Raw genomic sequence first — 13,879 nt, forward strand, 5'->3', positions numbered from 1 at the left:
CTGCTTATCTTCCCCGCGTAACCGTAAGGAAGTTTTACTCCTAGGAGGCAGGTGAAAAACTGCTCGATCTCCTCCTGACTTAGAGTGAAGCACGCGGGAGGGTAGTCATTTCCGGTCTTCTTAGCCTTTTTGCCTTTGCGACGACTTTCTGTGTCCTGCTTCGCCTCATCATCATCATCATCATCATCATCATCATCATCATCATCATCATCATCATATATAGCGTGAAGCTCCTGCCTGATGCCCATTGATTTCAAGTCTGCCCTTGCTTTCGGCCCATCTTTGGTCCTCTCTGGCATGTTGAGCAGGGTACCAAGCAGACTCTCGCACACGTTCTTCGTGATATGCATGACATCAAGGCTGTGAGGCACACGGTGGATCTTCCAGTACGGCAAGTCCCAGAAAACAGACCTCGTTTTCCATACCTTCAGCAGCGGCTCTGGCGCCTTTCGCTTCTTTCCCGGCTCTGGCGCCTTTTGCTTCTTTCCCGGCAGTGGGCAGTCTTTCCAATTTTTCAACAGCTTGTCTATTTCCTCGCCGCTCCTCGTACACGGGCGTTTTCGGGGTTCGGTTTCACCATCGAACAGATCCTTGCGTTTCCTCCACGGGTCATCGTCGCGAAGCCACCTTCGATGTCCCATGAACACGGTTTTCGAAGACCCGGGATCTCTATCTAGCTGGCGATACGTTGTGTCATCCATGCACCTTACGCATCCAGAAAATCCGTGGACTACCTGCCCCGCAAGATATCCGTAACCGAGATAGTCGTGCACCGTCGTGAGCAGTGCGGCTCTCATAGGGAAATATTCTTTCTCTGCGGCGTCCCACGTATTGGCTGGCGTTTTCCACAGCGTGTCAAGCTCCTCTTTCAGCAGCCCCAGATACAGATTGATGTCGTTCCCTGGTTGTTTCGGCCCTTCAATTAGCATACTCATGTGAATGTACTTCCTCTTCATGCACAACCAGGGGGGAAGGTTGTACATCCACACAAACACAGGCCAGGTGCTATGTGTGCTTCTCTGGCTGCCAAACGGATTGACTCCATCGGTGCTCGCGCCCAGCACGATGTTCCTTGGATCGTTCCCAAATTCTGGGTATTCGAAGTTCAATGCTTGCCACTGGCTCGCATCCTTAGGGTGACTCAGCATCTTGTCTTTTTTATCTATCTCCGGATCATTTGCGTCATCTTCTCGCTTCTTCTCCTCCCTATCCGCGTGCCAACGCAGGAGCTTTGCTACCTTAGGATCCGCGAAATACCGCTGCAGACGAGGAGTGATCGGAAAGTACCACACCACTTTTCGAGGAGCTTTCTTCCTCTTCTTGTATCGAGTGACACCGCACACCGGACATATTGTAGACTCCGCGTGCTCGTCCCGATAAATGATGCAATTGTTCATGCACACATGGTATTTCACGTGCGGTAAATCCAGAGGACACACGATTTTCTTTGCCTCCTCCAAACTGGTCGGGCACTTGTTCCCCTTGGGAAGACGTTCGTGCCAGAATGACATGTTCTCGTCGAAGCATGCGTCGGTCATTTTGTGTTTTACCTTCATCTCCAGAGCCATGAGCGTTACTTTCAGGCGGGTATCCTCGGGCCTGCATCCTTCATACAACGGAGTAACCGCGTCTAACTCAAGTTGATCCATCTTGGCTTTCTCTCGGGCGGCAGCTCTTGCGTTATCCGTCTGCTTGAGAAGCAGCTCTTGAATATGAGGGTCCTGCACCCAGCCCATCGATGGTCCAACGTCGTCTGCTCCGCCGGCATCATCATCATGTCCTGCATCTTCTACATGATGACTGTGTACAGCATCACCGTCGTGATCATCTCCTGGGGATTCTTCGTCTTCTCGCCCCCCCGAGCCGCGGTGGTTGTCTTGCTGCCCTTCCTCATTTCTTGCCCGGCCCCCATGAACGACTTCGTAGTCATCATCATCACCTTGCCACCGATAGCCATCCATGAAACCACGCAAGAGCAGGTGGTCCCGCACCTGCCCGGAATCCGGGTCCGCAATAAGGCTATTCAGCTTGCATCTTCGACACGGACATCTTATCTCCGTCTCGTTCTTTTGAAGCATCTCGGCCTTCGCGGACCTCAAAAACCTATTCACGATGCCTTCGGTCATCGTGCGGACCATGGTCGCCTGCGGGGTAGAGCAAAACGATATTTTAGAACCAAGAAAAAATTTGGCATGACTTTCCCTAAAAATAGGACCAAAAAGAATGCTTAATGCCAAAATTCTCGCCGAAACGGAAATGAATCAACATTCCGGCAAAATATTGGCAACTATCGCATTTCAAATACCGGTACACCTCCAAACACAAACACATATGCAACACCACAAACATATGCAACACCACGAACATACATAGATCTAGCTAGGCCATAAAAAGTGCATGTGCACATTGTTTGTAGGGAGAACAACATAAATATAGCTTCCCCCCTTACTTACCTAGCAAAACAAGGTAACTTAACCACTTAATTTGAATGAATCTATGGTGGAAATGAGGTGAAAAAGAGGAGGCACCCGAGACAAGGAGGAGGCGGTGGAGAGAATGAAGTGGGGAGAAAGTGAGTGTGGGAGGAGAGGCTGTCCAAAATATCTTGTTGCTGCCCACTTACTAATGGCGCACCAGCAACGAATGCGCCATTAGTAATCCAGGTTACTAATGGCGCACCCCCTGGCGGTGCGCCATTAGAACTTTTGCAAAAAAAGGAATAAAAGCAATAATAAAAAAATTACATTAGTGGCGCACCTCCTGGATGGTGCGCCATTACTAGTTACAACTAGTAATGGCGCACCACCAGGGGATGCGCCATTAGTATGTTTGGATAGGCGCACTAGTTCAAAAAAAAAATTTGGTACTAATGGCGCACCGTGGTCAGGGTGCGCCATTAGTAGTTTCAACTTTAATGGCGCATCAGAGGGTGGTGCGCCATTAGTATATACTAATGGCGCACCACTTGTCTGGTGCGCCATTAGTGTCATTTCCATCTATAGCCCTTTTCCTAGTAGTGTTAGGCGAAGCCCTGCGACGGTAGAAGATCAAGATCGTCACCACGCCATCGTGCTGACGGAACTCTCCCTCGACACTCGGCTGGATAGGAGTTCGAGGGACGTCATCGAGCTGAACGTGTGCTAGAACTCGGAGGTGTCGTAGTTTTGGTGCTTGATCGGTCGGGCCGTGAAGACGTACGACTACATCAACCGCGTTGTTCTAACGCTTCCGCTTTCGGTCTACGAGGGTACGTGGATACACTCTCCCCTCTTGTTGCTATGCATCACCATGATCTTGCGTGTGCGGAGGAAATTTTTTGAAATTATTACGTTCCCCAACAGTACCCTACTTCCTGCTTGATTGATCTTGATGATATGAGTATTACAAGAGTTGATCTACCACGAGATCGTAGAGGCTAAACCCTAGAAGCTAGCCTATGATTATGATTGTCCTTGTCCTACGGACTAAACCCTCCGGTTTATATAGACACCGAAGGGGGGCTAGGGTTACACTGAGTCAGTTACAGAGAAGGAAATCTACATATCCAAATTGCCAAGCTTGCCCTCCACGCCAAGGAGAGTCTCATCCGGATACGGGACGAAGTCTTCAATCTTGTATCTTCATAGTCCAATAGTTCGTCATAAGCATATAGTCCGACTGTCCGAGGACCCCCTAATCCAGGACTCCCTCCGGCGGAGGGAACAGTTCCCCCTCGATCTAGTCCTCATCCTCCACCTGTTCGCCTGGGGGGATTTTTTAACAAATCTCTTTTATTATTTGCTCCATGGCTGACATGTGGGCCCCAGATCTATGTTAACGGTCAAACAAACGGTTTGTTTAGGGGTGGGCCCGACCTGTCAAAAACCGGATCAATTCTAAATAGCACAGTCTTTAGGGTTTTTTGAAACAGCCGACCACCCATTTGGTAGTTATCTGAGAAAAAATAAAAACCGGTAGTTTTTTGGAACCCTAGCCTGTAAAGTAGTAGTTTTATGCTATTTACTCAAATATAGCATGATGCGAACAATGTGGTGACATGATTTCTAGAATAAGAACTTAAGCAACTTATAATGATATCAGTGAAATCAAAGCCATTGCATAAAAGGCCATGACCATGTTGTCCACAACATTCACTAATGTAAGAAACATAGCATTGCAAACATATAGCTGTTAATTTGTGTAAGTACTTTGACTATTTTCACCAACGTAAGAAGAAGCATTTGCCGACAAGATGAGGACAATTGGATTTGGGGTGGGGGGGGGGGGGGGTTCACGAAGATAAGAGGAAGTACTTGACGACAAAACAAGGACAATTGAAAGTGTGGGGGTTTACTAGAATAAGTTCCACATCCCACTGATGACAACTTTAATCAACAAATATCTGAGAAATACATACCTTGGCGCCCCTCATCACCACAAAATTGAAGCTACAGGCAGTAATAGATTGTTAGTTGCTAAAGGATTAGAACCTCCACTAGAATTATATATACATAAGTGACACCATATCAGTTATTGTCTCATACAATTAATGACGATGTTAAAGTTTGAGTAAGCTATGTGACCTTACTGATGTAGGTCTAGATTGGCCCTGCTCTCTAAAAAACAACTTTGTTCTCCCATTAGTATTGGTGGAGCTACAACAAGGCCAAATGGCTCGTGGCCCATCCAACCAACATAGATGGTTTGGACAAGAGTTGGCCAACAAAGAGCAGCTAACAACAAGTAGAAAATGCCTTCATGAAGGCAACGACGTAAGTTCGTCGTTGTTAAGCCCGACAAATAAAGGCTAGGATAAGAATTTTAACTCTGAACATTAAGCGGTGTTCAATCAGCAACTTGATGGCAATGGATCATTCGATAATAGCATCCGTACTCCACTCGAGGACATAAAGGCACTAATACATCTGTGAGATCTTCTCACTTTGGATCACCACCACGGCCGTTACGGGACGCCCTTGTCTTGGCATGGAATTGGCCACTGTCACTCAACAACGGCGTTAGTCACACTGTAACATCCACACCACACTGTGAGAGCCACTACCTTGAAGCTAGATGCTGACGGGGAATATCTAGTGCACCACAAACCTCCTCCTGCGATAGTCGCTGCCCTTGCACCAGACAAAAAATCCATGTATGCCGCCAGCGAGCGCCCACGATACTTCAGACGAGCACCGCCATCATGCTTGCAGATTTTTTCGATAAATGACATTTCACTCAACTGATATATCGAGGTGATACAACCACAGTGAAGGAATGCCCGGCCTCTGCACGATGCAAATAGCAAACACGTCCAATACCTAAAAAAACCGTGTTACAGCACTAAATGTCCATTGGGCATAGCCACGGTGGCCTGTTGGTCATCTTGTCACGGTCGTCGGAAGGCCACTTCCCCGCCAATAATGGCCAGTGGATGCCGCGGCGGACGGCATGACTAGCCCTCACACGATCCGACCATTGTCGTCTGTGTCACTGCGACGAACAGAGAGGCCACCGTCGCTACCTCTGACGGGCCAGCTTCTTCTGTTTCCTCCTTGTCGGCGCTCGTGCCGGTGAGGAGCGCGGAGAGCAGCTCGCCGCGGTCCTCATCCTTGTGGTCGAGCCCGTCGGGGCGGTCCTGATTCCTGAAACTTGCCGGCCTGGGCCTGGGAGCCAGTGACCCACGCTAGGCCTCCGCCCACGACGCGTGGTGGCCCGCGACTATCCGGGTAGCGCGGGCGTCCTCGCTCCGTCGCTCGTGGAGCTGCCGCCGCTGGTCTAGGACTTCATGCTGCAGCCGTGGAATTTGATGGAGTAACGACATCCACGAATTTGATCTGTTCCCAGCGAGGCCGCGCACAATCAGATGGTTTATTTATCATCTCATTGTCTTCAGTCTTCATTGCAAGCTTTCTTGGAGCGCCGTCGTGCTGCTGCTCTCATGGTCATGGTGGTGGTGATCACGGCTCTGGCTCGCCGCGTCTTGGTGGCCGCTGCTCCCGCTCGCCGCGTCGGCGGGGTCGCCTCCGAGCTGCGAGTTCACCTCGCAGCCCAGTTCGTCCACCTTCTTCTCCGGTACATCGACGGCGCTCGCGCTCGCTACCGCCGCCGCGGCCGCGGCCGCGAGCTCAACCTCGTTTGCCCGGCTGGTGGCCGGCTTGGCGAGGAACGTGGGCCGCTCGTCGCCGGCCATGATGACCACGACGTGCTCCTGGAAATCCAAGGCCGGCTTGGATGCGCCCGACGCCGCGGCCTTCTCCCCGTCGCCCTCAGCCGCCTGGCCGTCCCGGTCGCCGTCGAGGTACCCGGAGAGCTTCCAGTAGGAGCACGCCAGGATGAGCAGCGCAAAGGCGATGAGCCCCAGCATCGCGGCCAGCCCGCCGAAGAGGTACGGCACAGGTGACTGCCACGGCGAGTGCGGCGTCGTCCCGTTGATCAGCCCGTGCGCCGGCGCCACCGTCGGCGCCCCCGCGCGGTGGCTCATGGTGACAAACTCAGCTCCGGGCCTCATGGTGTGTGTTGGTGTCTGTGAGCACGGCGTAGCAGAGCAGAGGAGTTGCACTTGCACCTGATGAGTTTCCTGCTCTGTTCTCTCTGTTTTTCTCCTGTGTGTGCTTGTTGGTTTCTTAGGGGTGGTGTGGAGGGGTGAGAGGGAAATGGGGTGTATTTATAGGGGAGGAGACTGGGGAGAAATATTTACTTGCATAACATGGGAATACTGTCTATTTGTGATGCCAAGAAATATCAAAAGACCAATGGGGAAATTCTTGTTTGGAGGTGTGTACTCTGTTTCTAGATACCACACCTTTTTTAGGCGAAACCGCGGGGAAATCCATCCCCTATGCAACTTTTATAGCTAAGAAAATTTGTACAATCAGGGCTTTGGACAAGCTAAAAAAATAGAGGACATGGATGATGAGTTACCATTGATTAAGGCGTTATTTAAATTGGGAGGCATATTGCCTCAAGATTGTGTGCCCAACCATGGTGAGCTCATGCGTAAACCTTCTCCCAACTCTCAAAGCTACGTGTTTCGTTTCTGAAGATCCTGGTACTCGATACCACTCCCTCTGTTTAGAATTGTGAGGTACACCAATTTCATCTCAAATTTTCATGTTATAGACCGTGTCAATTTCCAACCGACATGTTATTTTGACACGAATGAAGGTGTGGTTGGAGGGAGAACTTCCTGCTTTAAACCCGTTTATAGTGCAAGGTGGTTAATTAATATCCTCAATTCCTGTGGTTGTGGCTCTCCTTTCTATGACCGCCTACAGCGATTTTATTCCATAGTGCAGCGAGGCTGATGACCAATTAGCTTTAAGTCACCTGGGTAATGGTTGAAATGAACACAATTATGGGGGTAATTTCAGCACACCACATTGGTTCTTGCTCACTCGCCATTCTGAAAAGGGGAATTTTTCAAGCCCTCTACACGATGTGGAGGGAATGGTAAATTTAGGACCATCCTTCACAGCAAGGATTATTGAGTGTGTTTTACATTTACCTCTTGTCTTAAGTTTTGCATAAACTAGTTGGTGCAAAGAGTCAAGCAAAATTTCTATTGAATAGATGTAAGAGAAAATATCCAAATCTTAATTCATACTGATTTGAGGGTTCTCCCCAGATAAAAGATAAGGATTCAGCTTTAGGGACAAAGATTGTAGTTCTAAAATGTGCACCAGAACGGCTTCATAGAATACGGGTCAATGCCATATATATATGGTAGTGCCACGTTGGTCCATATTTTTACAACATTCATTAACTAATGGAGCTGTCTATTATTAGTTTGCAAAAGTTGAGTAGATCTCAGTTAGACCTTCGGATCAACTTATTGCTATTTTTTCTAATATTGCTTCAAATACAACTTATTGGCTAGAAATCGCGGTTACATACATTTTGCTCTCGTAGATATGAGGGCTTTCAATACATTAATTTTTTTATTGAGTGATATATGCTTTTAGCTTACTATGATTAATGAAAAATTAGCCACTTGACAGCCATCGCTTCTCTTTAGATCAACAAGAGGGGACATGTCCAGATTAGCATTTGCAACAAAACAAGGCAGAAATGGACTATCGGTTTCCAAAATAATAGGCTTGTAGAGAGTAATACCTATGTAGATACCGGCGTGGCATGCACGCAGCTTAGCTTCTTACACACTAGAACAAACATAACGGAATTCTTGGCAACGACCCCCACACTAGTGGAACCACACCCCCGGCAAGGCTAGCGTCGACATTATTCTTAATACAATTAGGTGGAGGAGGCTGCCACACCACAATATTTCTCTTTTGAGTTGTTTAGATTAATTGGCAGGCTAAAGGGGTAGCGCGTGAGTCAACAAAAACTAGTTTTGGTAATTGCTCTAATGGTGCTCTTGTAAGTAGCATCCCGCTCTGTGTAACGTATGTTGTAATGAATGATTGTGAGAACGTTATCATTTAATTAATATATGGAGTGGTATTTTCAAAAGAAGAGAAAAAATAGGCACTTGAGAATTATAGAAAATGTTAATTACATTACCACATGTGTTGTGTTGGGTGGACCAATCATTCATGCACTAGCCCTTGCAACTATAGTAGTAAGTAGTAGAACTTTATAAGTTTCCTTTGGGACCGGGTTGTGAATAGTTTGCACATGGGTTTTGCCTTCATTGTATGTACCATGTTTGTCGGTGCATTAATTCCATGCACATAGATGAAGCTTAAGCTGAAACCTGCATATTATGTACCCATTTGCTTGGTTATCTAATAGTGCCCATGGACATTTTGTTTTTCTTGAGATGATTAAATAACTTACCTTGCTCTTAGTTTTTATTTAGGGGTTGCTATATTTGCAATAGATCTTCTTTATTTAGGGAGCTAATAAAATATACTAATTGTGTGATGTGTGTCGAATGTGGATACAAGTATATGCGGATTATTAAATGTGTTTTCCATTTGCCTTTCGGCTAAGGTTTTTCTATTAACTAGTTGGTGCAAAGAAATCAACAAGGATTGTATTGCTCGATCGTAACATAGAAGTGATACAAAAAATCTAATCTTCCTTGGTATGAATCCAGAAGTAATTCACGGATACAAGGATTTTAGAGCCTAAAATGAACAAAATGGTTTCTGGGGATCCGTGGTTGATGCCATATGACGATGATGCATTGGTTCATATTTGACAACCGTCCATTAATTGGCAGGGTTGTCCATTTATTAGTTACCTAAAATAGATTAAATATCAGTCATATATTCGTTTTTCTTTTTTCTTTTTGGTAATATTAGTCATATCTTTGAATCGATACCTGGCCATTTGTTATCTTAATATCAGGCCATACATAGCATAACGCCTAGAAATCACATAAATTTTGCTTGTGCACTTGTTGTTTCAGTACATTATTTTTGGTCTAAGTCATGCTTTTGGCGAACTAAGATTTATATAAAAAAATAGGTACTTGAGAATTGGTAAGAATGTTAACTAGGTATATTGTGTAGGTCCAAGTAACTTGAAAGATAGAACATTGGGTGGACCAATCATTCAAGCAGTGGCCACTACAACTACTAAATTCATTAGAAATTTAGAAGTTTCCTATGGTGTGGGGTTGTGAATAGTTTGGCCTCGATTCTACCAAATGTGTTAGTGAATAAATGCCATGCAGAAACAAAACTTAAGCTAGAACCTGCTTAATTATGCGGTACCCATTTGCTTGATTAGTGAATGGTTTGGGCTTGCGTCCTTTTTCTTGGTGGGGAGATCTTATGATGTAATTAGTATTTTATACAACTATAAGAAGATTCCTTAATTTTGGTCCCACCATATTTGTAGTAACTTTGTTCAAAGGACTTAAGAAAATTATTCGATTGTGTCATGTGTGTGTGGATACCGGTAGACGCGGATACACGGGAGGAAGACATCATCTAGAACTCTATAGAATTATTGTGGTGTGCACTTATTATAGGGAGACTCCAAGTCCAAACCAGAAACAAAAGGCAAGTGTATGATATGGTTTTGGCAGAGCGTAAGCATCATCCTTCTTTATTTGGAGAAAATTAATGAAAAGACATAGATCTGTTAGTAGAAATAAAGGGGAGCACTGGGGATGCACCCCATGTTAATGGTAATATTATCCTATTAACCATAATTATTAGCGAATATTTCTAGGTGGGCAAAATTGTTAGATTATTATGCATGTAGCCTCGTTACCTAACACATATGAATTGTGCGGCACATTTGTAGGATCTTCCTTTTTAGCTTTAGACATGGTAAAACAATATCGCACGCAGCAATCAGATCAAGATAGGTGGATTTATATGTCTCGAGCATCGGCACAAAGTTTACTTGAAAATTGACATGTGGCACAAGTTGTTAACTACTAAAATTATTTAACAAGGCATGTTCTTATCCCTAAGCATCTGGTTAGCTAGCAAAATCCATCGCTTAGTGGAGCTTTACCAGCACCAAATTAATGTGGATTACGTCTGCAAGCTTTAGTTAGCGTAGAGCTAGCTTACGTGACAAACTAGGATTGGCCGGAGGGCCCAACACATGGCCAATACTCCAATAGAATGATACTACTCCGTAGATTATGTACAAGTAAGTAGATTGATTGCTTTGCTTACTGTAGTGCTCCTTTAAGCTTGTTTTCTTTAATCAAAACATATATTCCCTCATAAGCCACCTTTTGTTAGGGTGTATCCATCTTTCTCATTATGGGACATTAACATACACATAGTGCATCAACTAATCAGAAAGGTGCTTTTCTTGCCTCATAAAAACAAGATACTACGCTCATTGAAAGTTTTATGAAAAATGGTTGTGTTGCTCTTGATTGGTGTGAGCTTATCCGCGCCAAAAGAATGATGGTCCCAACCAAGCAAAATAAGATAGTGATGTGTATTTTGTACAATCAACATGACTATGTCTGGGAAAAGGGGGTGTAATATGTCTCGAGTGTGCGCACGCACGCAAACCCCAATGTAGGTTCTCTAGCGCACCATGGTAGCAGATCCAACAAAGAAATGTGCCTCTTGTATGGAAGTCAGCTCAACATTACAATGTATTGTGTGCAGAGCTCTTCCAGAACAGCTCCTGCTGCAACCGGACATGTAGATTCGTGCATACCATGATCGATGCATATGAAAGACCGGTGTCTATATATTTTCTTGCTAGAACTAAGGATATGTAAGGATTTGCAATAAATTTTGATGCCGATCACGGTAATAATTCAGAAGAAGTGTGTCTCCTCCTAATCCTAGTGTCACATATCCCACTTATCATCATGATGCATTGTTTGTGTCTATTACATTCATACATGACATGACCTGAGCTAACCACTTAGAGAAAACTAATAAACCTTTATCAAGGTATAAAAGGCCTATTAGATTTGTCAAACTTCACCAAGGTTTCGCTATCATTATTCGGTAATTATTTGAAAATAAATACTTTGACTATGATTACATAATTATGAGTAAATTGAGTCAGAATGCACCTTGAAGAGATGGCGTAAAAACAAACTACAACTTTAGGAAATTTAAAAAAAAATCTTTGGATGTTCTAATTGGTAGCATTCCATGATTTTTTTTCACATCCTTTGAAAACCTCAAATTGCAAAACCACATCCTAAACTGGAATAGGGTTCAGACTAAATGTTTGTGAAAGTCCAAGGCTTAATATTGTTGGTTCCATTGTCGCTCACGATTTAGGATGGAGATTTTTTTTTGTGAGAATTTTGGATGGATTTACTTGCTCTATAGTTTGAGCAGACTCATGTGTTGCTGGTCCGGTGCACGGTATATATGTGCACTTAGCAAACAAAAAAGATCATGATCTACAAGCACATCAAACTAAGTATGATTTGTACTGAAGGAAGAAACACCAAGAAGGCGCAAGTAGGACAAAAAACAAGAGAGGGAGGGAGGGAGGGAGGGAGGGAGCTATACAGAAAAGTAAGGAAGAACATACTACAAAAAAAGGTGCACCTATTAATCAATATTGCATATGAGTGAGAAATGACCTCCTTGAGCATCAATCAAGTAGCTAGTTAATTTTTCAATAAAGAACACTTTATTACTTAAAGTACTTACGCATTACACCCGGCCTCTGCATAAATGCACACAGTCATAACCAAGTTCACGTTCCAAAAAATAACAGAAAAAAGGCGGAATACACTTAATCAAGAAGAGTATGTATAGCGCCTAAAACGTAGGAGGGCCAATCCAAAGATCATGCGGCCATCCATGTCGGGTAAAAGTATCCCTCGTTGTGGGATCCAATCGTGTACGCACCTCCATAAACAGGTCTCGATACTCCACACGTTGTGGCCTCCAATCAAGTAGCTAGTTAATATCTCGTGTCATTAGTACTACGTACGTAGTGAAAACCGCAATTATCTATCCCTAATGGAGCATCCATGATTAATTATAAGCTCTACCAGTGCGTCCACGGCACCGCAATCCATTCATCAAGTGTGGCATCTCCCTCCTCGACCCCTTTCCATAATGGTGCATGATCGATCCATATGGATTCTGCCTCAACAAAATGACGATCGATTCCACTCTCGCAGGACCCAATTGGTACAAACGTACGTACGCCGTACTCGTTAATTTGGCTGGCTTTACCAGCTCGCTCGACAGCTAGCATCGATGGATATGGAAGGAACGAGCTCACGAGCTTGCTTTAGTTTGTGACTTTGTGTGCGCATGCATGCTGGGCTCACTCACTCACATGTTACGGGCGCTAATTCGGTGGTTGGGCACCATACGTGTCGCACTCGGTTCGGGTTGGCGTTGAGATCATTGCGCGCCTTGACTTTAACCGCTCAGAAATACCAACTTGACCTTGACGAATGACACGTGAATTCGGATCCAACCACCAAAGGTCAAGTCCATCTTAGCCCGGCAGTGAACGTATTAGTCGATCACGTTCCGTACTGACACTTTATAAGAGCCCCAAGCTAAGTCATAAACTGTTAAAAACCAATCACTTATGAATTTCAGTTTGGCAGAATTTTAATGCGGTCTATGCCTCGTAGATTTTTTATTTTTTTTGGCGAGTTCATAGAGTATTTCCAAGCATAGTCGGAACGTGAAATGCCAAAGAGAAGGACATCAAGCGCATAGGTCGCCATTGCTAGGTCCCTGAAAACCCAATAATTGGGTTTTTCACAATGAGACCTCTAGAACCAGTTATCAAAGAGCACACTGCCATCTACACTTGCCAAGTTAGCACTGTCGTACCATCCTTCCTTAACAGACTATAGCCAGTAAACGAGGGATGAACATATCATACCCTCTGGTCGACCAAGGTGTTGATGCAGGGGAAGTAGTGGAAGCAGAGGCAGACGGAGGCGGGGACGAATCGGGAACAGTCGCGTCGAGACGCTCCCCAAAAACCTTATTGCCGTTCTCCCGAGAAGGATCTCAAACGACAGGGTTCCGGAGGCACCTGCTCTCCCAATCAACCATGCAGGCGGTCGTCGGGATGGGATCGTCGGAAGCAGCACAGAGAGACGAAAAATAGATGACGGCTAGGGTTGTGCGAGAGGGAGTGAGTGAACTGAGTTAGGGTTCACTCCACTGGCCAGCGCCTTCTTATATAGGCCGTCCGCTAGATGGGCCTGGGCTGAGGCCCACGACCGAGTCCACAATCTAACGTCTCGGATGGTGGCACTTCCGTAAGCGACTCGTTACTTAATCCGAGATTAATTAACCATTTCTGACCGGCAAAAATAAGTTTCAGCTCGGCTCATTCCCGCAACCCACGGCACGCGCGCGTCATCACGAGGCAAGGCGAGGCGAGGCATGCGGCGGAGGAGGAGGAGCACGCGTGTACATCTCCTATTCCCAAGCTCCCAATAGCAAGTGGTAGAGCAGTCTTTATAAAAAGCTATCACTCTTCTTACTGTAGCAGTATGATA

The 13,879-nt window shown here is 45.4% G+C and overlaps 1 protein-coding gene across 1 annotated transcript; it reads right to left on the minus strand.

Moving 5' to 3' along the window:
* Positions 1–4,798: 4,798 nt before the first annotated feature.
* LOC123162543 (uncharacterized) lies at positions 4,799–6,623 on the minus strand. Its single transcript, XM_044580325.1, has one exon. It carries the CDS (start codon positions 6,485–6,487, stop codon positions 5,876–5,878), a length of 612 nt encoding a protein of 203 aa, XP_044436260.1. The 5' UTR covers positions 6,488–6,623; the 3' UTR covers positions 4,799–5,875.
* Positions 6,624–13,879: the final 7,256 nt, after the last annotated feature.

Source organism: Triticum aestivum, chromosome 7B (genome assembly GCF_018294505.1).
Source record: "Triticum aestivum cultivar Chinese Spring chromosome 7B, IWGSC CS RefSeq v2.1, whole genome shotgun sequence".
Lineage (NCBI taxonomy): Eukaryota > Viridiplantae > Streptophyta > Magnoliopsida > Poales > Poaceae > Triticum > Triticum aestivum.